This window comes from Phaenicophaeus curvirostris, chromosome 5, assembly GCF_032191515.1.
Source record: "Phaenicophaeus curvirostris isolate KB17595 chromosome 5, BPBGC_Pcur_1.0, whole genome shotgun sequence".
NCBI lineage: Eukaryota > Metazoa > Chordata > Aves > Cuculiformes > Cuculidae > Phaenicophaeus > Phaenicophaeus curvirostris.
In genome coordinates this window covers 35,908,598-35,934,815 of record NC_091396.1, presented here as the reverse complement: position 1 = coordinate 35,934,815, position 26,218 = coordinate 35,908,598, and the positions used below count along the sequence as shown (strand labels likewise).

General features: G+C 41.7%; 1 protein-coding gene across 1 annotated transcript in view; it reads left to right on the top strand.

Moving 5' to 3' along the window:
- The first annotated feature begins 3,366 nt into the window (after window positions 1–3,366).
- Window positions 3,367–26,218, top strand: part of SPRED1 (sprouty related EVH1 domain containing 1) — a 65,563-nt gene continuing 42,711 nt past the window's right edge. The window contains exon 1 of the mRNA XM_069858187.1: window positions 3,367–3,923. Within this exon, the coding sequence (XP_069714288.1) occupies window positions 3,892–3,923 (32 nt within the window). The 5' untranslated portion in view covers window positions 3,367–3,891. The remainder of the gene's footprint in view (window positions 3,924–26,218) is intronic.

The following is a 26,218-nucleotide window of genomic DNA, read 5'->3' as shown; positions in this document are numbered from 1 at the left end:
GGTCACACATACTTCTGAAATAAGCCATTTACATTGAAAATACCTCATCATTTATTCTACTCCAAAAAACCACAAACCTGGAAGGCCCTGAAACCGACTGCTTCTCAGCAAAAAAATGCCAATACTCCAGGATTGTGTTCTCTGATCTTTCCAACCCAAGCAGAGGGAAACAAGCATGATTTCAAAACCAAGACACAATGCACTGCAGACTTTCTGCCCTCTTTATAATATTCAGGTGAAGGGAGAGAAACTGCTTGCAAGACCTCTGCTACATGTACTGCAGCATGAGACTGCTTGAAGAAGTTGAAGAGCCACCACAGGTGAAGAAGCGGTGGGCCCTTCTCTCCTTACTTCCTCCACACAGACAACTAAAAGTCATAGCATAAGTCTCAGATTTTCAGCTGACAACTGAATACACATTTTATTCTTAATAAGGACACAAAAACTTTAAGGAGACTGAAATGATTTGAAATGATCTGTGGTATATTATGAAACAATTTTATTGAATTGGCATGATGAAAATGATTTTTACATTAAGTATATTTAAGTAATTTAAAATAAAACCTCAGATTAATGCTCTGCCTTGTCATCATTGCGTCTCTTTCTTCAGGCGCATCTGAATAGAGCTATACCACCACCCGACAAACTAAGCTGATTCCTGAGCGTTCCTGTACAGGATCATATCAAATTATCTTAATATATCATTAGCTCACAGAATGTTAAATATTTCAGTTGAAGCCAATAGAAAATGAGAAATAAATTGGCAGGAACTCACATTATCTGCCAGTCGCAAGACGGGAAGTTCTCTAAAAGGATTCTTCTAAGTAAGTAGTATAATACTACATCCCCACACCTGAGTTTCAAAATACATGAGAGGGGTCCCATCAAATACTCCATTTGATTCATGGGAATTGTAAAATTGTAGAAAAACAGGTTTGTAATGTATTTTTAGTATTTGGATAACGTCGTACCATGAATAATAGATTGTTTTGAGTGTACTCTTGTAGAAAAAATAATCTTTTTACAAAACAATCGGAAATTTTCCTCCAAAAGCTCCCTAGGTAGGGGAGCAAACCTTATTACAGCAGGTTTGAGAGGTACGCTGCTTGAAAAGTGTTATAAGCCTTTTATCAGAGAGAGCACGACAGCAGCTTACTATAATTGTTTCATTATGCTTACGGTAGAATTCTCATATAGAAATATGGAATATCGATCCATAGAAATATTGCAATGAATATAAACTATCTAGAAACAAAATATGCCTTTGCTATTAAAGATAGATTTATGTTTAAAATGCTTTAACTAACAACCTGTCAAAATAAAAACCTGACTGAAACTGTATGTGCTTTCTCCTCAGTACAACATTTTCTCAGTTTTCAACCTCACAGAATAAGGAAAGATCTTCAAGAAAAAAACTTCGGGCGACATTAAGAACCATAGACAAATTTGTACTGAGGTGAAAAGGAAGAATTTCCGTGACAAATATCCTTGATAAATGCAACACTGCCCTGCTTCTGTGCATTCACACAGACGCCGCAAGTTTGTAGCCTGGCCTAAGATGATGTGAGGCCCTCCAGGTTCCTCTGAAACGGAGAAAACTCCTCCTCCCGATTTCCCATGTTCCACTCTCTCCCTTCCTTGGGAAAAGCAGCCAACCAAGTGTAGTGTGGGAATCGGACACGTTATTATTGTCAAGGGAGCTTGTCCCATCTTTTTCAAACAGGAAGAGAGAACAGCTCATCGCTGCTCCTGTGACACCACCAGAGCTGGGAAGAAAGCCCGCGGTTACAGGAAAAACCGAAATAGGATTAGAGTTGACAGAGAAGGCTCCTGGAGAGCAGCTGTTAAAAACTGAGGCAGTACGCGGGAAGTCGGGGACAATGAATGTGCGTTGGGGAAGTGATGTCTCTTACGGGAGCACCACAGTATCTCACTCCATAAATTCCAGACAATAAGATGTATCAGTTGGCAAACATGCATACAAAGACTAGGCAGGAAGAAATCAAAAGCCAACCAACAGACAAAACCACAAAAAAATATTTTATTATAATCCAATTTACATGATGGTCTGACTCATGATTTTTCAGTCCTCGGGGTTTGCGGTACTACTACGCTTTTCCATCAGATCAAGCAGCAAGTTTGCCGTGGAAGTTCCTGAGAAGGGATTTGGGTCCGATCGCTGCTGCTTCTTGACTTCGCCACTTACCTGGATACACTGCAAGCGCTTCCATTTCAGCGTGTCTTTAGGGAGAGGCTGGGGCAGGGTTTCACAACACCCTCTCGCGCCACCGCCCGCTTAGAACCGCTCCCCGGTCGAGGAACCCGCTACGAAGGGGCTTCTTCCCCGGCTTTGGAGGGCAGAGGTGCCGCCCCGGGGACGGCCTCGCACGGCCCCGCAGCTCCGGGCTGACACGACCGCACTTCTGGGCTCGCCGCTCCGCTCCGTCCCGTGCCGGGCTCGCGGAAGCCGGTAAACCCCGCCAGGACGAGGCGCGGGGCGCCCCGCTCCGCCAGCCCCCGCGCCGGCCAGAAACACGCTGAGCATTCGCGCTCCCGTTGGCTGAGGAAAGCCCGGAGCCGAGCGAGGTCCCGGGCGGCGGCGACGGCTCCCGCGCCCGTCCCGCGCGCAGGGTAGCGGCCGCCGCCGTGACAGCTGCGCGTATCCCTCCGCGGCGCCGTGCGCGCGCGTGCGGCGGCTACTCGGGAAGCGCGTGCGGCGGCGCCTGGAGGGGGGGGGAAGGGAACTACTTTCAGGAAACTCGAGCGCCGGGAGCCGCCGCCGGGCGCCGTGGGGAGGGGGGCGGCGCGGAGTCGGGGGTATCGCTTTCTGCCCCTCGCTCGTCCCTCTCCTCCCTCCTCCCTTTCCCCCGTGGTTATTTTGGATCAAGCTGTAGCGGCGGAAGGAGCTTGCAGTCTACGCTTCCGCCCAGTTTTCCTGCGAGGAGAAAGGGGCGGGGGGAGGCCTCCGCGGGGAGCCGGGGCGGCGGTGGCTGCGAATGGAGTTGCTGCCGGGGGGGCAGCGCTGAACTTCGCCGCCAGCTCCCTCCTCTCCTCCCTGTCCTTTCCTCTCCCCTCTTCCAGGGCTCCTCTCACCCTCCCTCTTCGCTGCTCTCCTCGCACAAACAGCCGTGACGCATCCTCCCTCTCTCCCTTTTTTTTTCTCTCTCTCTCCTCCGTCCCCCCCCCCCCCCCCCCCCCCGCCATTCCCACCCCCGGGCTGATTTTAAACGCCTCCCTCCCCCCGCTGCCAGCTTTCTCCTTGGGGCCAGCGCGTCCCCCCCGCCGCACTGCTCGGCGTCGCTTTGGAGGTGGTGGAGAGCCCAGCCGAGCGGCTTTGCCCCCCCCCTTCCTTTCCCCCTTCCCCCCCTCCCCGACTCCCCGGCCTGTGGCGGCTCCGGTGTCTGGAGGAATTTCTGCCGCCGCCGCCTGCCCCGGCCGAGCAGCAGCAGCAGCAGCAGCAGGAGGAGGAGGAGGAGGGCAGCAGCAGCAGCAGCGAAGGCGGCTGCAGCGGGAGATGAGCTGCAGCGGGAGGACGGTGCGGTGCAGCTTTCTGCGGCAGGGAGCCCTCCCTTGTCTCCACCACTCTCTTCCCCTTTAACCGGGAGCATCTCAAGAGCAGAAGATCCGTGGTTGTCGCTGCCGTTTCCACCGCTGCCTTCATCGTCATCGTCTCTATAAAGACGGGGGAGAAATACGCTCCGGCGCCGGGCGACAGGATTTCGCGTTTGCAGGATAAAGATCGCTTCCCCCTCCGTCTCCCTCAGTTCAGGACGCTGCCCGTACCCCGGCCGGGGTGGGGGGTAACAATGGTGAAGTTTCTGGTGAGTTCTGGCTGCGCCCTGGCTGCGTCGGTGCTGCTCCGTCTCCCTGTCGGATCGCGGTGAGGAGAAAATGAGCGAAGAGACGGCGACTTCTAACAACGAGTAAGCGGCCGCTTCCCGTACCCCCCGATTCCTTCTCTCTCCTGTCCGCACCCCCCCCTCCCCTCCACCACCCCCCCCGCCGCAGTGTCTCCCCGGGATCGGGGGTTGGGGTTTGGCGCACCCCCTCGGCTCCGCCAGCGGCTCTGCCCGAGTCTCTCCTGGCCTGGCCGTGCGCGTACTGCGCATTTCTGCTCGCCTACATGGAAGCCCAGGAGCTCCGTCTTTGTGGAGGAGCTCGGTGTAGAGGGACTGCGAACCGTTCGCCAGAAAAGCGTGGTTTGATTAAAGCCCAGTGGAAAGGGGTGCAGGTAACGATGGTGTCTTGGAGGGGGAGGATGGGTTTTAAATGTCCAGAGAGGTATCAGCACGTACCACCTCTGATAATATCCTATTACTTGTAGATATTTCACATGGAAACTAGTGTGTGGGAGCTTCATCCTGCAGGAAACTGCTCCTGAATTTTAATTGGATGAGTCAGTCAGTGTAAATACAGCTTAAACCTACCCTAAAGCCTTTTTTTTCGTTTTTCCCCTTTTAATAAGCACTCGGGACTTTTTTTTTTTTTTTCTAAATAAAAAAAAAAGAGGAAGGGGACAGTTTAAGAATCTCTTTAATATTTTTAATGCGATTTGTCTGGAGGAAATCCAGAGGAGAATGTGTGTGCGATTGTGTCCCCAGGCGTACAGTCTGTCTTTGAAATACATTTTGGGTCGGAGGAGACGACTGTTTGTCAGAAAACATCCGAGTTCTTTATGGCGTCGGAAAGCAAATACGAAGTATTTTGAAACTTTCGCCGTTACCGGGAGGTTTAAGGTGCGGGTCGCCGCCGCGTCGGGGGGTTGGCGCTCCGGTGTTGGCTCGGGCTGATTTTATGAATGATGCGGTGACGGCCATGGCGATGGGGAGGGAGCGCTGCGCCCATTGTGCCCGCAGGCAGCGGGTGACAGCGTGCCGCGGGGTCTCCTCCCGGCAGGAAAGACGGGATTTACCGCTTCGCCGCCTCCTTCGGAGTGAACCCTCGGCGAGCCCCCTCGGAAACCGCGGCGCCGGGGTGCCCGGGAGGAGCCCCGCGGGGGAGCGGAGCGCGGGCCGGGCCGGGCGGGAGCCGCTGCGGGGCCGCCGCCATGTTTCCTTTTTTGTGAATCGCTCTCATTTGCATACCACCATCTCCATTCATAAAAAAAAAAAAAATAACAAAAAAAAAATCGCTGTCATCACCGCTGACCTGCGGCAAATCCTGCCTTGGAGAGCGCCTAAAGCCGCTGCTCGGGTGCTGAGAAACGAGCCCGCAGCCGGCGGCTGCCGGAGGAAGGTCTCCGGGACCCGCTGTATTAATATGTGCTGTTCGCTGCTTGTTGACACGGTTATGTGGGAAATATCAGCTCGGGGAGGTGCTGGGAGCACGTGATCCGCTCCATTCATAAAATACCTGGCTGTCCATTCACAGTGCAGTACAGTGTCTGCATTCAGCCGCCTCGCAGAGCAGACCTGCAGGGGAAGGGAGAGGCAGCCAGGCCGACAGGTTTATCGGAGAGGGCCGCAGAAACGGAGGGCTTATGGCTCCCAGCGTGGGAAGTGGCTGTAAAAGAGGGGGGGAGGACACGACGCCGAAGATTTTTATGGGTTGCGTTTGTTCTTTTCTTATAAAGGAGCATTAGACCAGAAGTACTTTCTCACTGCGTCGTCTAACATTTAATCGGGAAGAGTTTTAGTCCGAAAACGGTGAAATGTTTTACCTTCCAGAAGTACTGACTCAGAAATTAAATACTGAAAGTCAAATTCATTATTATGAATGAGTTTTTGAGACAGCGTGTCAATCCATTTTTGAGAATTTACATTTTATTGAATGATGCTGTCTTATATCTGCAAGGTATTGACATAGCATGGAAGGAAGTGGGTTGTACCCAATGAGACATCTGAAAATGTTGCCTGTTACAAAATGCAGGTAATGGAGAAGACGACTAAATTGATAGAAATCAGCGATGCGGTTCATTTTTGTCTGATTGTTTTGATAATTTTACAGCAGATCAGCTATTGCCGTTTCTCCTTAACCTATGCCGTGGCTGAAGAGACCTCTGAAATATCAGAATAACAGAGAAATGTTTTTAATATGGCACAAACCATATGTCTTAACTTTGATTTAAAATATTTTAAAATCTTTCAAAAAACGAAGTCGATTGAAATGTAGTGATGAAGGATCCCTGAGCCAGACGATGTATTTCTCTGATGTAACTGTTTTCTGGTTGCCAGTGTTAAAATGGTGCACTGCTCGTGCATACACTGTTTCATTTTCTTAATAAATTACACTAAGATGATCTTTAATTATACATTTGTGGAGTAAAGGAGGCTTTGTTATTAGTGCAGCCTAAGAGAATACCTGAAAATTTAGTAATCTTACTGAAAATGAGAAAGAAAAGCTCGCATACAGTATTTGGTTTGAGTTAATTCAGGGTTGTTGTAGACCTAAATGTGTGTTTTTTTTCTCAAAGAATCATGTTGGGTTTTTTTTTTAACTTTGGTTATTAGAATATCAGAAGAAATATAAGAAAAGTATTTCTTTTCTTGATTTCATTTGCTATTTTTAAGAGCATTTTTGGTAGGACTAGAGTTGTTGTTGGTCTCTGGTTGATTTTGAACATAGCACAAGCATGTAATTTTAAATTATTGGGAAATATGAATTAAACTTCAAATAAACAGTTTGTGAAAATAGGGCAGGTCTACAAACTGAAACCAGCCATATGTTAAATGTTCAGTGTGTTTAATTTTATCTGTTTAATTAATGATATCAATGGCCTTGAATTCATTAACAGATCTCTTGGCATGTAAGGGCAAATACGGGTACTTTGCAAGGCATTTTGTGTCATTGTGGCTACCGGGGAATATTCTGGTAACTGAGCGTTATTCTGTTTATAAAACTTCATTTTGTGGAGTAAGATGTAAATATATGTGATGTCTAGAGTTTGCCCTCAGTTAATAATGTTGTATTCTCAGTAGTGGTGGGAAAGATTAATTAAAATGCTGCATTAAGGACTGTTAGGTTTCTTGTCAGTCATGAATGTAGGGAAAGCAGACTTATATGAAATTCTGTTTGCCATGGATAAATCATTGGTGAGTTTGACATTGTTCTTGTAATTATGTTATTGTATTTGTCAGGTAGATATTAGTTAAATAACAGTATTTTTTTATTTCCAGGTAATTTTCTTTTCCCCCCCTCAGTGATGTTCTGCAGTCAGTGTGGTCAGCATGAACACAGTGTGGTGTTCACAAATGCTGCCAGTTTTTTAAATGAAGGAATAAGGATGTATGGACTTATGGGTCAATTCTTTGTTCATGCAACTTAACATAATAACATCAAAACAGGCAGGTCAGCAAGCACTGTACCAAACTCTTGTTTTTGTGGCAGATTTTATTTCTGTCCAGAAATGCTACTGAATTGCAGTGTTAGGTAAAACAGAGTAATTGTTATGTTTTATGGTCCCTATTCAGTAGGGATGAATGATGACAGGCTTAAGATGGAGTCTGGGTTGCTGCTATTGAAAAGTAGGAGCGCTGCTTTATTGGCTTGTTTACTCTTCTCTGTATTGCAGGTGGCCTCTTTCTTTTTCAGGGAATGATTGTGCTTTTGATTTATTTTCAAGTTGGTTTTACATACTAGATTTTTTACAGATCCAGGCCATCATATGCTAATTGTTCTGCTATGGTAAATACAAGCACCTTAAACTCATTTTCCTAGGTAATTCAAGAGACTTTGAATTAAAGAGACCTGGAATGTATAGTATACTGCTGTGTACTTAACAGCCTCTAGATTATAGTGTTACAAACATCTTTAAGTGTTGATTTGAAGAAGTAAAGCTGAACCAAATTTTTAAAATAAAATACTTGCTATGTTTATGTCTTCCTCCAGTATTTATGAAAATACTGTTTATACTTCCTTTGTGCTTCAGAACTCCTTGTATTACAAGCCCAGATACTGAAAGATGAAAGATGATCATGAAGTCATGTCACAAAGTAAAGCCAACTAGTTTGGTTTTATTAGTTCTATTAGTATTTGCTTTTCAGCAGGCTAATTTTCCTTCTTCTCTTTAGGGCATATATAGACTTTAGAACTCTTCACCCCTTAATGTAAGGAATTTGTAAAAAAAAATGTATTTTTTGGTTTTGAAGGAAAACATCTTCTAAACCAATTGATTATATGAAATCATTGTGATTCTGGTATATTTTCTTTTTGGGAACTCATTCTTCTTAAAGTCCTGGAGAGTCTTTTTCCAGTCTTATGAATTGCTTCTTGGTGTCTCTTTGGCTTTATGCTACATGACACTATTTTCAAGGTGAAACAGAATTTACATATTACATAATCTGGAAGTCAGGAGCATTTGTTTGTTTTGTAGGTTTTCTTTTTTAATCTTTTAAAAAATGTTCACCTTAGCAATATTCCTTGATTACTGTAGCATTGGAGGAAAATGTTTTCTGGGTGTTTTAGCATAACCAGAGCCAGCTATAATATTTGAATTTAAAAAACGACGAGTGTTTCTTTTGTTTGTTCATTTAAAATTTAATGTTCTTGAAGTGCTAAAGTGGCAGTGGGAACGTCAGCCTGTGTATCAAAAGCAGAGATATTTTGGGAGAGGAATATGTCTTGACAGGATTTGAAGTCACAGAATTAAGGCTGAGGGCATTCCGGGTGGTTTTGAGGCTAAATACTGGCATTTTTGTTTGTTGTTTACTCATTCTTGTGTGTATCTGGAGAAATCATATGCATTGCTGATGACTTGATGGGATATGATTAATGCCAGAAACAAATTATTCTTCTCAGAATATTGACACGTGTTTAAAGAGGAGACAAAAAAAATGTTTTTGCCTTTCTTAGTGTTAACACCCCCGATTGAAAACAAAGTAACTGTGTTGTCTTAAATGGTATTGTTCTAACCTTTAAATATCTGCTTTCTCCCTCTTACTCTTCTTTCTCAACTGGAACATGTTGCACTTTCCTTAGAAGATTCTGAAAGATGTTTGGGAGTTGCCATGTAATTGAGGATTCCAGTTTCATTATGGATATGTAAGAAAGGAACTGTAAAGGAACTGTCTTCCCCCACACACACACCGTTTTAATGTGCAACAATATTTAAGCAAGCAAATTTTAACTAGCGCAGTTATTGAATGGCTGGAATTGGTTGTAAACAAAAATTAAATAGTCACTGAAAATATGAAAGTTGTTTGTCCTTTCTCTCCATTAAAAATACTTATTCCTTTTTCTGAAAGCACTTCTATTTGTAAATATGTAATTATGTAATCTTTATGTAATTATTGACAACTAATGCGGCACAGATTCCAAATTAAAACTTAATAATTTGCAAAAATATTTGCAACATTTTTTTATACTTTCTCATGCTTTGTTAGGAGTATCTTCCAAGCAGTCTTGGTATTCAGCATAAACAATCATCAGTGATGCTTGCTTTTTGAAGGAAGGAAGAGGACTGGGTGCTCTTTTGGCATGTTGTATTTAATATTTCTAGACTTAAGACAATAGCAATGCATACTTTTTTTTGTGGTTACTTTTCCTGTACTCTGTAAGATTTTTTTTTTTTTTGCTAGTGCTTAGATTATGATCTAGTAAAATCTGTTGGCTGACACTACTCCCTATGGCTTTCCTCATACATGAGATGATATCATGCTGTATATGGCAACTTATTTTATTGTATATGATACCAAGGTAAACATGGTATCTCTATTCCTTGAAAAATATATGTAGTAAGAATCAGTCTCTTGAGTCTTTGGTGGTATTGAACAGCACTTTCTTGTAGGAAGGAAACAGGAATTTTAAGTGCATGTGCTTTCACATCTTTTCAAGCCTTTCTTACAGAATGTTCATGCTGATATCCACAATATGAGTTTGTTAAAGGAATTTATATTAATTTATTTATACTCAGTGTTTTATATTCGCTTTTTCACGTATTTGTGACAAAAAGAATTTTAAAAAAAGACTAACAAATCTTTAGATATGCTAAGGGACAAAAAATGTGCATTCAAGTGCTTTGAGCACTAGAATTGCTTATAAATGTGTCTCTGATTAAATAATAACTGACTTGCCATGCAGCTGCAGACCCTAGTTACCAATGCTCCAAATAAGGTGAGGAAAATTAGTAATTATAGTAGTAATAATAACAATAACATCCCAATATAATGATGATAAATGCATCTGTATGTGCAAGGAGATCACAAGCATTTTTTCTCTGGGCTCCCTGTCATATGACAGTAAATACTTGAATTCAAGCAGGAAAACAGACCATAGAAACTTCAGCAGTTGCCATGCTCCATTCTGTGTTGCTGTCTGATACTAAACTTTCATTCAGAAGAAAATATTTTTCATGTGTGTGCTGCACAAGAGTTCCCCAAATGTGTACTGTTGAAGCATCTAAACCGTCTTCAAAATGAGGTGATAAAGATATTCTTTCCACCCCCACCCCCCCTTTGTATTATTGTGTTTGAAAATTTTGACTACTGCTGTTTGTGATGTTTTAATGAGGAAGTCTTGTAATCTGTACTGCTATGGTGATTCAAGCGCTGAGCTGTTCAGAACCCCTGAAGAAATTCTGTGAACCAATGTTTGGCTTGTATGGTTTGCGAAAATAGGCACTGTTAAAGTTTATGGAAGATTGTCCTTTATTAAAAAAAAAAAACCCACCAAACCAAAAACAAGAAAAACCCAAAGCAACAACAAAAACATCAAAAGCCCAGTACCAAATAAGTAGGTCTGCCCCAAGAAGATCTGACAACAACCCTTGTCTTTTACTGACAAGTTGCAACACCAACTGAAGTTTGTCAAAGCAAAAATGAAACTGATTTATTTGGGTTTTAGTAGTCAGATACTGTGAGTAAACAAATGTAGCAACAAGATGTATCAAGACCTTCATTAATAAGACACAAAAAATACTGGAAACTAGTGTCAGGTTTAGTAAAAATTGCTACTGAGAATGACTGCCTTCCTTAAATAAACCCAGAATTGGTAAGATATAATGCAGCAAGGATTTCTGCCTGGGATTTTTTTTTCTTTCAGAAATTGTGCAGAACAGTTTTAGTTAAAGTGGTATAAACCTTGAGAGCAGAAGGGATTTCTCTCTTTAACCTTATGAGGCCTGTGATTGAGGCCCATATATGCTGAGTTTTCAAAAGGCACACATTTTTAAGTGGTGTAAATAAGCTATTTCAGTATTTAGAGTTGAGGGCTATGCATTTTAAATGGGGAATCCTGGGGTTTTTTTAATCTACCCAAGTGGATGACCTGTACTAAACCTGTAAGTTTTTAGGCAACAGGTACTCTTGCTGATCACTGGTCTCTCTTCCTCTTTGGACCAAGAATAGATGGGAAGTTTCCTAGTAGTGTAGACTTATGATAAGTATGTTTGTGCCCTGCTCAGGTGACAGTTGTCTGTCTCATTACAAGTTCTGCTTGTAGTTTGAATGCTACCGATGTTATGCCAAAAAAAAAAAAAAAAAGGGAGGTGTGTGGCTCTCTATTACTTTAATTTTGTAATAGTTTTGTAAGGGAGAAGGAAAAAAGCCTAACACTGTAGAAGAATTATTATTGCTGGTACCAATGGTACAGAGTGAGCGCGCCAAGGGAATATGAGGTTCTAAAAGGACGTGCTTGAAAATTTTCAGACTTGAGAACTGTTTTTGCAAATATAGTTCATGTGGCCAAGGGGCATGAATTTTCATGATTTTGATAATGAGACAGCGCTAGGAATATAGTCAGATTGCCTGGGTTCTGCTCTCAAACCTTCAATGCTAGGAAACACCCATTTTCATTATCTCAGCCTTTTGCCTCATTTGCTGCTCATCCTGTGCCAAAGAGGAGAACTGTTGCCTTCTGATCATGCACAGGTGAATCTGTGTAAATGAAGACTGCATCTTAAAAACTGCTAAATCCTATAAATAATATTGAAAATTAAAACAGTATTGCAACAGGTTTGTTAGGGTTTTGTTCGTTTCTGCAGTTTAGTTTGGTTTTAGTCTTTAATCTTTGAATTTCAACTGTGGGAGTGTTTCAAATGTTGGTAAGATTGCTGTAATTCTGTCCAGACTTGTAGCGTGCGTTTTCTTATATTCTTTTTGCTAGTGTGATTTTCTTAATCCTTATCTGAAAGTGGGGGGTTTGGTGTTGGGTTTTCCCCCCCGGATTTGGAAGCTCTCTCTAGTATGGTGTGAGAAGTTATTTGAGGAAATAATTCGTTATGTTGAACTTGCTTTTGGTTTGGTACTTCTAAGGCAATAATGACATCTTTATGAGAAGTCATGCCACCATGAGGTATGTATGTCCAGCGTTATAGTCACAGAGTGAAGGTTAGGCTGTTGACATGTATGGGCATACTTGTTGCGGAGGCATCTAACATATGGATTACCATTAAGCCTGGGTTTCTGTGGTGCCACTCATGTATCCTACAGGAATAGTGTCATACTTAAGGCATGTAAATGTGAAGTATTTGCAGCTCTCATTGAAACAAAAATGCCTGCTGCTTGTGAGCATTTAGTCAATAAACATGTTTTTCTGATTGGATTTCTCTTTTTTTTCTACCTCTTCTTCTTTTTTTTTTTTTTGGAGGGGGGCAGGGCAGTTGGTAGGTAAAGTGTATTGTTCTTAAAATTTTTTACTGTATTCTGTGGTTCCTGAAGAAGTTGGAGAGAGTGTCTAAAATCAGACTGTCATTACACAGCTATATTTATACATTAAGGCCCATAAATGTCCTGATTGAATCTTGCTTCATCTTATACTTATGTCAGCCTCCAGAAAACTTTTTAATGGATGTGTAACCACTGCTCAAATGGTCCTGTGATGATCTCTAGCACAGTGCTTTCATGCTTTCTGTATTTCTAGTGAACGGATCTGGCTTAAAATATCTTATATTGTCTTAGCTGTATTCAACTTGACACATCCTCTAGAAGAGCCCCCATCTGCACCTTAAAATGTACGTGCTTTGTTACTATGGTGATGGAAAAGAATCGTGCATGTTAACAACCCTGTGTTAGGTAATGGCGGATTTGCAGAAATCAGTTAAGCATTTGCCTGGGGCACTGGAAATTGACCATACCTCGACCTCAGCCTCTTGGCTGCAGGCTGGCTGAGGGAAACTTGTTATTGGGATTAGATGCTTCTCTGTTTTAAAGTTGTTTGAGGGGTGAAGAAGACTTTTTGGAAGTGGTTTCAGAAGAAGCTGAAGTACTGTCTTCTTATCATGTGCTTTTAAGTATCTTACATCATATACTTAGGGTGCTCTGTACAGTGTAAAGAAGATGCTTGTGCAAGCCTGTTGTATGTTTGTCACTGATACAAAACCAGTTTTGTTTTTCTTTGAACTCCCTAGGTGGATGGTGCAGATGTACACTGCCTTTCATTTCTCCATTATGGCTGCCTGAAAACCCTGCAGAGGGAGAATATATACAGTGATTGCCCTGAAGGAGAGTGGAAAATATGAGCTCTTCTTCATCTATTCGTTGAATTCTGGATGAAGAACAGGTCTATTCAAGGAAGCTATTCCAGAACTAGACATGAATTTAATAAGAAGTACCTGGCAGGATACTCTTCGTCTCCCTTTGAGGCAGTATCTGAAGCGCAAAACTTCTTGCCACAGTAATAAACTAGACCCTCCCACAGGAAGGATAAATGTTGGATCAGATCCAGATTGTAGTTTTATGCAAATAATTGCAATAAAACAATACTCTTGTTTTTTCCTGTTAGATCTTCATTCCAGTTCAACTTCTATCTCACTGCAGACCCCCCAGTCATCCACACTACCTGCAGTGGTAGATCATTCAAACTTGGGGCAACCTGGGCAGTATTAAGCAGGAAAACTTGGTGTTTGGGAATTAATCACATTTCATTCCTATCACCTGACACTGTCCTTCAGCAACATCCCAGGATGTCCTCTAGCCCACTGATCTTCTTGCTATTGACAAGCATGAAGTCATCATTACAGGATTATTTGGAAGTGAAACAAGAATTTTGGTTCAGTTCTGAAAACTAAATGTGACTTATCAATCAAAATATTTACACCACAGAACACCAGTAAAATGTTCTTTTATAAGTCCTGATAGGTAGGAATCCAAAGAATAGGAAGTCCTTCTACATCTCCTTATGATTAATGTGTCTGATATTTTGAGAATGAATCAGTAATACAGTGGTTTGCAAAGAAAATGTTCCAACAACAAATAAGGATGTTCTTTCTTTCCTAACCTACCACACATGAGAAACACACATAGCCACTATTCTTTTCCTTAGAGTTCCTGAATAATATTTTGTGTCCCTATCAGCAAGGCATCAAAAATACAACCAACTGACTAACTGAATTTTTAGTTTAATTTAATACTATTTATTTCAGGGTTTATAATAATTTATTCTACTACACAGATGCTCACAAGTATCTTCTTCTGTCAAGTGATGGCTACAAGCACAAGGATTCATTTCATGATCTGATCTTTCCTTTGAATATTCCAGCCACTACAATTCTGGTTGGTGCTAGCAAGTACTTCCGATAAATTCAATGTACCCACAAACAGCTCATAAAATTATGTTAAAATTATATTTGACATTACCAAAATGTGTTCCTTTCCTTTAAGCAATTGTGCAGGCTGGGTTCTTTGAGAACAGTGCTCTGTTACTGCATCTGTCATTCAAAGATCACCCTGCGTGAACCTGGAGAGTCCCTGCTCTGCACCCAATGCACAGAAGTCCCCATCAAGCAGAAGAGTAGGGCCTGTGTACTTGGTTGGAACATAGAAAGATGATTTGACATGTTGGGATGCCACAGCAGTGAAGGCAGTACCTCGGAGCTCACGCGAGTGAGACATTGGGCACTGGAACAGGCTGCCCCGGGAGGTGGTTGAGTCACCTTCCCTGGAGGTGTTTAAGGCACGGGTGGATGAGGTGCTGAGGGGCATGGTTTAGTGTTTGATAGGAACGGTTGGACTCGATGATCCAGTGGGTCTCTTCCAACCTGGTGATTCTATGATTCTATGATTCTATGAATTTAGAGTGCTGTATTTTAGTACAGTGTAATTTCCTGTGGGGGCATTTTATTCTCCTTCCTTTGGAGTAAGTTGTGGTTAACTGGGGAAAACTGATAAGCTTAGTTGTCTAATTAGAGAAGATTTTCAGGTTCTCCTCTCTTTTCTTCTCTGCTCTACCTTTTTAAAACTGTATTTTTCTTGCACTAGTTATTTGGTTATCTGTGTTAGGTTTTGGGGTTTTTTTTGTTGTTGTTTGGGTTTGTTGTTTTCGGTTTGGGGTTTTTTTACTACTGAAAGTGGCGTATCTGTGTTTTGAAGTCTGCTGGCCTTTAGAAAAACCCATCTTTACAGGTTCTGGGCTGGTTTTAGAATTTTTCTGAACACGTCTTTGTATTAACGTTCTCGTACAACTTATCCTGGAAGGCTTCTCAGGAAAATAAAGACGTTGGTTAGTGTCTTTTTGAGACATTTTGACTGGTCCACTGAGTATCCTTACAGGTCTTAGTACCAGGGTCTTACCCTTGAGCAATGCTAGCAAGAAGCCTGGTTTTTGCCACTCTGGGACAACAAAACCATAACTGAAATAAAAAGCATGCATTTTCTCTGCTGTAGAAAGAGTGTTTCCCAAAACTACGAGTTCATCCTCCTTTCAGCAGTGAAAGGAGAAGACATTACAGAAATGTTGAAAATCGATGTTGAGTGGCTTCCACCACAGCAAATTCAGCTTTTTTAATGTTTGTGAACAAATCTTCCTGAAGTCGAACTACAGTTATTTGTATAGCTTCTTTTCTGAACAAAATCAAAACGTATGGATTAGACTTGTGGAATAACGTGCAATAAGTTTACCAAATTTGTCATTTCAGCTGGGTTTTTTTCAGGCTGAGCAGCTACTGGAAGGTATAGGATTGGCTTTTCTATCTGTTGGCAAATCTGTGCAGCATGAACATGACCCCCACAACTGAAGCTCAGTGGAAGAAGTAGAAGCTTTAAGTAATCTCAGAGGTCCTCATGCTCCTTCCAGCTGGAGCTCTGGTCAATGTATCATCCTGAATAAGGCGTAATGATCCTAATCTCTGGCTTGTGCTTCAGGAAAGGGTTATTTCAGTAGAGAAGGTACAAGAGAGACACTGATTAACTTTCACATGTTAAAGGAGGGAATAAATGCCATTTCTCAAAGGCAAAAGTAGTTTTGGCCAGTGTTTCTGAGGTTACTTCAGTTTGTTTCTATGGGAATTACAGTCAGATTGTGCAGAAATCACAGCTTCTTGCAGTAGAAAGGGTCTGCTTTCTACATTTTTTTTGTCTATTTTTTAACTTTAGTTGAGTTATGCTTTCTCTAATGTAAAACACTTCCCAGTTACAGTATTAATATCTGTGATATAGGGTATATTTGGTGAGGACTTTTTTTGCAGTTTTGGTATGCCTTGACAGAGATAAATATTCCCGTAGTTTTTCTGTGTAATAAAGTGATATATTTGATTCTGGAGAAATGCAGTCTTAACAGGTAAATTGGATGATGCTCTTCAAGCTTTTGTCATTGACCAAGCAAAGCAGTTCTGCTGTATCAGTTTGGTTGACCAATCCAATAGCCTTCTTTGATGGCATGGCTGGCTGGGTAGATGAAGGGAGAGCAGTGATTGTTGTCAACCTTGACTTCATCGGGCTTTTGACACTGTTTCCTCATAGATAAGTTTAGGAAATGTGGGTTAGATGAGTGGACGGTGAAGTGGATTGAGAACTGGCTGGATGTCAGAGCTGAGAGCATTGTGATCAGTAGTGTAGAGTCTAGCTTGAGGCTTGGTGCTCCCCAGGGCCAGTACTGGCCTCAGTCTTGTTCAGTGTGTTCATCAATGACCTGGATGAGGGGAGAGAGTGTACTCTCAGCAAGTTTGTCAACGGCACAAAACCGGTAGGACTGGCTGATCCACCAGAAGGCTGATGCTATTCAGTGAGACCTGGGCAAGACTGGAGAGCTGGGTGGAGAGGAATCTAGTGAAGTTCAACAAAGGCAAGGGTAGAGTCTTGCACCTAGGGAGGAATAACCCCCTGTACCAGTACAGGTTAGGGGCTGGCCTGCTGGAAGGCAGCTCTGTGGAGAATGATATGGGAGTCATGATGGACAACAAGCTGACCATGAGCCAGCAATGTGCCCTCATGGCCAAGGAGGCTAGTGGTGTCCTGGGCTGCATTAAGAAGAGTGTGGCTAACAGGTCGAGGGAGGTTATCCTGCCCCATTACTCTGCCCTGTCGAGTCTGCATCTGAAGTATTGTGTCTAGTTCTGGGCTTCCCAGTTCAAGAAAGACAAGGAATTATGGGGAGAGTCCAGCTGGAGGCCACAAAGATGGTGAGGAGACCAGATCATCTTTCTTATGAGGAAAGGATGAGAGACCTGGGTCTGTTTAGTCTGGAGAAGAGAAGGCTGAGAGGGGACCTTCGCAATGCATATAAATACCTAAAGGGCAGGTGTCAAGAGGATGGAGGCAGACTCTTTTCAGTGGAACCCGGCAACAGGCACAAACTGGAACACAGGAAGTTCCATCTGAACATGAGGAAAAACTTCTTTACTGTTAGCGTGACAAAGCACTGGAACACGCTGCCCGGAGAGGTTGTGGAGGCGCCTTCACTGGAGATACTCAAAACCTACCTGGATGTGTAGGTGAACCTACTTTAGCAGGAGGGTTGAACTGGGTGGTCTCCAGAGGTCCCTTCCGATGCTGACCACTCTGTGATTCCATATTGTGTTTTTAGTAGTGTGCAACTTCTGTTATTTTTATTTGCAGTGGAAAACGGAGTTCTCCAAAGGACTATTTTTGCTTTCCTCAGCTGTGAGTCCTTATTATAGCTCAGCAGATAATTTTGTCAGGAATTGCTTCTGTTTGACTTTGGGATACATCCTTTGGCAATAACAATGCTGGTTAAAAGGTAGGAGACTCTCTTGAGCCAACCCTTTCTTTGTGCATTATTCCAGGAGATCACAAGAGGCTCAGATTGATATTTCTCAAGGTTTAAATATCCAAGTAGTATTTGGTTACCTTTAACTTCCATAGAGGGCAGGATTAGAAATTGCTCTAATATTTGACCGCAGAAGTAGGGAGGATTATGTATTACTTCTCCCTATAATTTTTTTTAAGGTTTGTTTTTTCCTAGTCATAAAACTTCATTAATTTTCAGTCTCTTGAGCTCCATTGTATACCATTCCTTTTACAAAGGAATTTGTTTTCTGTGTGGTTTATTCATGTCAATATGTAACCTTACAACAGCAGTGGTTGAGGCTGCTACTAAGTGAGGTTCCAAGATCCACAGGAATTAAGTTGAATTCAGATTAATGATACTGTTTTGGATTGCTTGAAATTACCTGTTCTTAGCTCTGAAGGTCTGAAAGTTGATACTCACTTATTAAACTATGCGGAAAAGGGTACTTACATGCAAATCTTCGTAATTCTGAGAGAGGTTTTGAAATGTGAATCTGAACTTCTTTTTAAATGCTTCCTGCCCCAAATAGTACGAAGCTTTGTAGTGATAGAACTGATATGGGCTATGGATGGGTTTGTTTTTGTTTTTCGATAGACTGTTTACATAATTTTAAATACTTAACTCTTCACGATGTGTTTAGAGTGTGATCCTTTCTGTCAGCCTGTGAAGTATTTCAGAATAAGCCAAAGTTGCACAAGTACACAGGCCATTTAAAACAGAAATAAAAAGGAATTCCACTAAAGCCCTACATTTTAGCAACACTGACAAATCTAGTTTCAGTTAATAAATAGCATCGGTGATGTCATTTTGACAGACAAAATAACTTTGTCTCTATGTAGTTTAGAGCCACCTCTTAAAGCATCTAAAGTAAATTTGTGGTAGAGATCAGTTAATCAGGGAGAGTGGGAGTAGATTTATTTAAAATCCACTAAACTGCTTACTTATTTGCTTTTTAATGGTAAAGCAGATCTGTGGTTTGAAATGGTTCGGGGAAGCTTTTGCGAAAAAGCAGATAAGGGTTCAAAAATACCTGAAAACTACAAGAGAGTCAGCTACAGTTTCTCCTTTCTGGGACTAGAAGTATCCCTTTGAAAATATTCAAGAAACTTGATAACTGAGTTATTGAAGATCTTCAGAGATGCAGTTAATATCTGCACAAAGTGTTCCAAGGACATCACAAATTAATAATTATTTAGTTACTATATTTTATTATCTTAAGATGTTAATATGGTGATATTACCTAAAGGTATTAATGCTTTACATAAAAACATAAGAATTGGTGTGAAGGATCCGGCAAAAATTCTTGTTTACACCCTTTCTCTGACTTTTCTGCTTGCTGTACTTTGTCAATTCTGTGTGCATCTGTTTCCTCATCAGGAAGTTTAAACTGAAATATGTTATTTGTTTCTTGATTCTTTGGTGGAAGATTTTACCATGTGGTTGTTTGCTAGGGCTTCATTTTGCTTTAGCTGTAATGTAGTTTTTCATGGCTTATCTGTTCTTAATGTAAGTGGTGTTGTGTTTTCAGGCATTCAGAAGGTGAACTAAAATTGCTATGCCAGATTATTCAGGTTTAATCTGTCAGTATAGTTTGCTGTTCATGTTTGCATGTTGGAACTTGAAATTAGTCTTGGTATCTAACAGATTATTTCAGAATATGGTGTCCTGCGTACCTACTTATTTTCTTGAAATGTTTTGTCTCATAAGAACCATTTGAATAAGGTCATGAGATAAAATGGAAAACATGATGTTCTGTGGAAAAACTTAACAATTCAATTTTGTTAGGAAATGCATTGTATTTTATGGTCATGTCCGTGTTAACTGCTTCCATTCTGGTGCTGAAGTGGTGTTTTAGGAGAAGGAGAAAAGGGAATAGGGAGGTGCTGATGCTCTTAGGCTTTGGCCTTGAACAAAGACCTCATGAAGTGGGGAGGGGGTTGCCTATGTTGCCTTCCTTCAGTCTCTGTTCAGTCAGAGCTGGCTCATTAATACTTGGCAACTGCTTTTTGGTTGGTGTTTATTTGGGTTTTTTTAAATAGATGCTACTTTATACTAGATACATCTGAGATGCAAACAAAGGATTTTGTGATTAAAAGTTATGTAAATACTTCAAAATTTATCTGTGTCCCCCATTTACCTGTAGGTCTGTCATTTTTGTACACAAACCAAAATGTGCTTAATAGAAATCAGTTGAATGCAAGGAATTTCTAACTGGTTATTTGGGCCAAGGCAATACAAACTGTAAATGTGAAATCATATAGATTTGAAAGAGCTGCTGAGTGTTTTAGATTACATTTCCTCCCCCCTCATTGCTATTAGTGTTGTTTGACTTCTTGTAGACAATTTCTTGGAAGTAAATTACACCAGGTCTATTACTGTTGTGTGTAACGCTTTCTCAGCTGTAAAATCTTGATGATATATCATCAGGGAAATGATCTTGTTTTTTCAAGGTGGGATTAGAGAGATGAAGGTATCAAATGAAAATAGGGGGAGGGAGGAGTGGAAGGGCAAAAGAAAACTTGCTGTAAGAGCTATCTATGTCTACAAAATGTATTAATTCCCTTTCCTTTATTAAGGTTGGGCCTTCTGCCAAGACAAGTCTGCTGTTACAGCCGGGGCATGCAAGAGCAGTAGTGACTGCTGGAGGTGATACACAGCAATCTTTCCATTTTCAATGGCATTGACAGTTACTGAAGTTCTTCCTCTGCTCGAGTTTATCCTTGGTACAAGTTAAAATGAGAGGCAGTAGAGACAGTAAGACAATGCTGAAAAGATAAAGAAGACCGACAAGGAGAGAAATCTAAAGGCCTACTTTTAGGTATGCATTTAGAAGTCAATTAGGCAAGCTACTGGCATTAAGTTTCTAAAATTATTTCAGATGCCTGGCTTGCTATTTGAAAGTTCTCCTTGTAGCAGATTTTTAAGCTTTTTCATTGAAGTATAGTACAATGAACGCTAGACTACTTTATTAAGACTACTTCTCATATTGAGTTATTGCCCTGTCACGTAGTACATTGAGTCTTGGAAAAATACCTAGTAAACTCCACAACGTAATTGATGTACTGTTCGGAAGTGTCAGAAGCTATAGATAGTTTGTCTCAGAATTGCTTCCAGTCCTACCAGTGGTATCCATGGAACTAGTAAGAAAGCATTTCTAGGCAGTTTTTATCAGTTTACTTGTTAGCTTTCTTAATACTTTTAAAGAATGCCCAAACACTATTCTGAAACTTTAAAGAAAATGCAAAGAGAAGTTTAAATGTCTCTGTGGGCTATGTAGCTGCCACTCTTCATTTGAAGAATGACAGGCTTCACCAGAATGCCTGGTTCTTAAGGCAGAAGACCATGATGCTGAAATGCATTAGAGCAATGTTACTTATAAAAAAAAATATTCTTCCAAAAGCAATTATCCTGCAAGACTTATATGTTAACTTCTGTGTGTGCGATAAACTCTGCAGACTTTCTACAGAGATCAGTAGATCTACTCAGAGTGATATATTTAAATTTTTGCAGGACCAAAGCCCAAGTGCTTGCATAAAAAGATGTTTCTAGTTGCAGGCATATGCTGATTATTCAGTAGTGCAGCAGAAGTATTTCTCTCGGATTGGTCTGTTACGATTAGGGTTGTTGTCATGCCAAAGTAAAGAGTTTTTACATTTAATAGTATTTGATAAAGGTTGTTTTAAGAAACCTGTTTTGATCCATCAGTGTTTTGTTTCCAACAACTTTGAGATCCCAAGGGCTTTCATCTGTCCAATAATGCAATTTTTAATTTTTGTGTACTCTTTACTTCCTCATGATTTATTACTCCTTAAAAGTATCGTCGGTTAGGTACTTTTAAAGCCCTAAAGGTAGCCTTGTTCTGTGCTGTGTCTTTTCATCACCCTGTGACAGAAAATGAGCACTGTTCAGGGCGAAAGGCCTGTGCTTTGGATCTTGGCTACCAAATAGAGCAGCTTTTCTGTTCCCCACACAGCTGCTGTTAATGTTTCATTCTGCAACTGCTAGAGGATGGGCAAGTAACTGTCCTCATACAAGACAAAAATATAACTCCATTAGTCAGCTGGCGTGGGTTGTTGAAGCAGAAATGCAGGCAGTATTTTCTCTTGGTGGAGAAAAATCCATCACATCCTATTAAAGTTGCCATTAGCTGACTATGGGGGAATGTACATTTCCTGAATCCATGATTGCCTGTTCTCCTTACTTTGATGGCTGTCTACTTTAAAACTTGTAATTTAGTCATAACTATTATAAGATCATGTTACATCTCTGGGGTTAAATCTATTTGACATATAATCTGTCTGAGAAAAGCCCTTAAGAAGTAATGGTGCTTGACACTAACTGAACCTTAAATTATTGTGGCGTGAATTAGAGAACCTTGTTCCCAAAGAGATTCTGTGGCTTTCTGAAATCTGTATTGCCCTGTAAGACTTCTAAGATTTAGTATTTTAACTTTAAAATTATTTCATATTTTAACTCCTTGATGTTAAACATAGATTTCAAAGTTCCTTTAAAAGGTGAGTTGTGTTTTGTTGTGGGTTTGTTTTGGGGTTTTGTGATTATTTTTTTCCCCTCCACACCCCCAGCTATCTTCTAAAAGTTGAAAACGTGATAGGCTCCTGGCACCTTTGACATCCTCTAAGGCAAATATAAATACAGTCAGGGTTCCTCTTAGTTTAGTGCTTAGAGATTTTGTAAACAACTCTTGGCCATGTTGTTCCTTATTTCATTAATTGCTTTTGTCTTTTTTTTTTGTGAAGTCTGGAAATAGAGAATTATTCAAATCTCTTAAATTGAGAGGGATGAATTTTTAATTTTAACACCAGAATTGAATGGTTCTTCACAATAACACTTCTGGTATTAGTGTATCAAATATAATGGATCTGTGATTCCAGATTACAGGTGCATTAACTTCTATAAATTAAAAGCAGGATATTATTCAGTCTTGTCCTCTATGGTCCATGTCTCTCTCCACATTGTATATAATATTGAAGTTGAAGAAGGCATAATGCAATGGCAGACTGTAGTCTAATTTTTATTTTTATTGTAGCTATGTTTTGATTTACACAGGTCCTGGACATATCTCTAGCTAGTTGGCAGTTTTCTGTCTGTGGTGGGTTTTGTGTTTCTTTAGGGTAGGTAATGGGCAGCACCTTATGCTGCTTTTGGTCTGTTCCCATCTCCTTTTGATATAGTTGCTTCTTGTTATTCTCAGTGAGCTATCTGTGTGGTAGTAAAGAACTTGGAACACGCTAGTGAACAGTAAAATTAAAATAAGAAGAAGATTACTGTGTTGTTACACAAATATAATTTGGTTGCATTCTTAACGATTCTACTAGTTAAATTAAACTAAAAGGTAAAAAATATTTAGCTCCAGCTGAGGAAGCTATTTTTTATCAAGTCTGTTCCTTGTACGTTCATGTAAGTAGTGTTCCTTAAAACTTAGTATGGAAGCACTGGCAAAATTTTGTACTGTTTTGCCCAAGAACTCGATTGCTGGGCTAAAAACTTCCATAAAATGCAATGATTGTTTTTTAAGATTGAAAATAAAGCCTGTAAAAATCTGTTTTAATTTTCCAGAAAAGGAAATGAACAAGATCTTATTCCATTGTATTTGACCAGGCAATCCTAATTTTACCAAAAGCTAAATACAACATCATGTATCCAAAGGTTTGGCCCTTGTGAGAAACTTACTTGCTCTCCACTGAGTGGGAGTAGTGGTATTTCTCCTGAGGTGCTGTGTCTAGGGGTTGTTTACCTACTGGATTTTTGCATTCCAGTTTTCAGTAGAATGTTAATGTCTTTCCTTTGCAAAAGGAAAATCCATCTCCACTACGTTTCCGGAAGCCTGTCAGCTTCCAGGCCACTGCAGAGCTGTCTTTGCAGCTTTCAACCTCTCTCCTCTTCAGTTTCACTCTCCTGTGAATAGGGTCATATTCTGCATGCATTGCTTGTTAGACACTGATTTTCTTCAATACAGTGAATTTCTCTATGTCAAAGCCTTCTTGCATGCTGAATAAGGAATCCAAGTCTTTGGTTTTCATCCCGACCAGTCAAAATTGCGTGTAGGCAGCTGTCTAGTTTTATGTATGGTGGAAGGAGAAGCTGCAGCGTACTGTAAATGCTTGTGTGAGTATGGGCACGGCTGCTCTTATCTTTAGTTCATACTTGTTCCTTTCATATATTGGCAGAATTTAGTAACTGGTCTTTGAACGCAGAGATGTGAACATTGCTATCTTTAGGCTTTCTGTCTTACCTGGATCTCTTTGGATTGAGTTTGTAGGGAGCTTGTTTTGCCTCTTACAAGTTGAAAGAGATTGCCATATGGTCCGGTATAGTTCTTGTACCCAACTGTGATCCAGTAGAGGAAAGGCAAACTCCCAACCCCCCTACTGCTGTTTCAGAAAGGAACAGACAGGAGGAAGTAGGAGTGAGAACAGATTTCTGGATAGATTGGTAGGCAGCAGGATGAATTCTTAGCACTTCCCACCAGAAGTTTATTCTAATAGGCATCGCATTTTAACCATGAGACTGCTGCTCAGGAAGCTGGAACATGAGGATCAAGAGAAAATGCATAAATAGACTTAAGGCAAACTTCAAATTAAAATGATAAAAGTGTTTATTTCGTACCTGAAAAAGATAAAAAATTTTTCTCAGAAAAAGATAAAAACATCCTCCATCAAGAAGAAGAGGAGGGTGATTGTTGTAGGGGACTCCCTCCTAAAAGGAACGGAGGGACCCATTTGCAGACCGGACCCGCTCCACAGAGAGGTCTGCTGCTTGCCAGGTGCATCAGGGAAGGAGGTAGCTAGAAAACTTCCTTCCCTGGTTCACGAGACGGACTACTATCCTTTGATAGTAGTCCAAACTGGTAATGATGACCTAACAAACAAAAAGGCCAAAGCCATCAAGAATGGCTTCAGGGCAATTGGGAAAGTGATGGAGGGCTCTGGGGCACAAGTAGTATTCTGCTCCATCCCAATGCTAAATAGAGAGGAGGGGGAAGCCAGGAGGAAGAATTCGATTAATACCTGGCTCCGAGCCTGGTGCGAGGAGAGGGGCTTTGGTTTTTTTGATCATGGGGGGGCTCATGCACCCCCAGGCTTTCTCGCTAAGGGCGGGACACATGGGTCTCCTAGGGGGGCTAAAGCCCTTGCCAGAAACCTAGCCAAGCTCATAAATCGAGCTTTAAACTAGATGTGAAGGGGGAGGGGGTTGAGCCCAGGCTAGACAGGAATGAGCCTGGATGTGGGGAATTGGTGATTGGGAGAGGGTGCGCGGGCGAGGACCACCAGTACCTCACCGCACAAAAAGTGGGGGAGAACACACCTCGGGGTGTTAAGGGAGATGCAGGCACTCTGGTGTCAACTGATCCAGTTACCAGGCAGTTGGGAACGAACCCTGTTCCCTCTAGGACGGCTGAAGGCTCGGCAGCTCAGCTGAAGTGCATTTACACCAATGCACGCAGCATGGGAAATAAGAAGGAAGAGCTGGAAGCTGTCGTAGGGCAAGGGGCCTATGATGTTGTTGCCATCACGGAAACGTGGTGGGACGACTCATATAACTGGAGTACGACTATGGTGGGGTATAAGCTTTTCAGGCGGGACAGGAAGGGTAGGAGAGGAGGTGGGGTAGCCCTCTTTGTAAGGGAGGACTTGGACATCACTGAGATGGATTGTGGAGATGAGGAGGTTGAGTGCCTGTGGGTCAAAATCAGAGGAGCCCACCAGAAGGTAGATTTTGTGATGGGAGTCTGTTACAGACCACCCAACCAAGGAGAAGCAGCTGATGAGCTCTTCTATAAACAGCTGGGGTTAATCTCTAGATCGATGCCTCTCGTTCTGGTGGGAGACTTCAATCTGCCTGATATCTGCTGGGTGTACAACACAGCAGAAAGGAAGCAGTCTAGGAGGTTCCTGGAGTGCGTGGGAGATAACTTCCTTGCACAGTTGGTGAATGAACCAACCAGGGAAGGTGCCCTCCTGGACCTCCTGTTGGTGAACAGAGAAGGCCTTGTAGGGGATGTGGCGGTAGGTGGACGCCTAGGACTAAGCGACCATGAGATTATAAAATTTTCTGTTCTAGGTGAAGTGAAGAGGGTGGTTAGCAAGACGGTAACATTAAATTTCCAGAGGGCAGACTTTGATCTCTTCAGCAGGCTGGTTGGTGAAGTCTCATGGGAGACAGTACTCAAGGGCAAGGGAGCCCAGGAGAGCTGGGAGCTCTTCAAAGGGGTGGTCCTAGCAGCTCAGGAGAAAGCCATCCCCGTGGTCCGGAAAAAAAGCCGGCAGGGGAGAAAGCCAGCTTGGTTAAATAGAGAGAT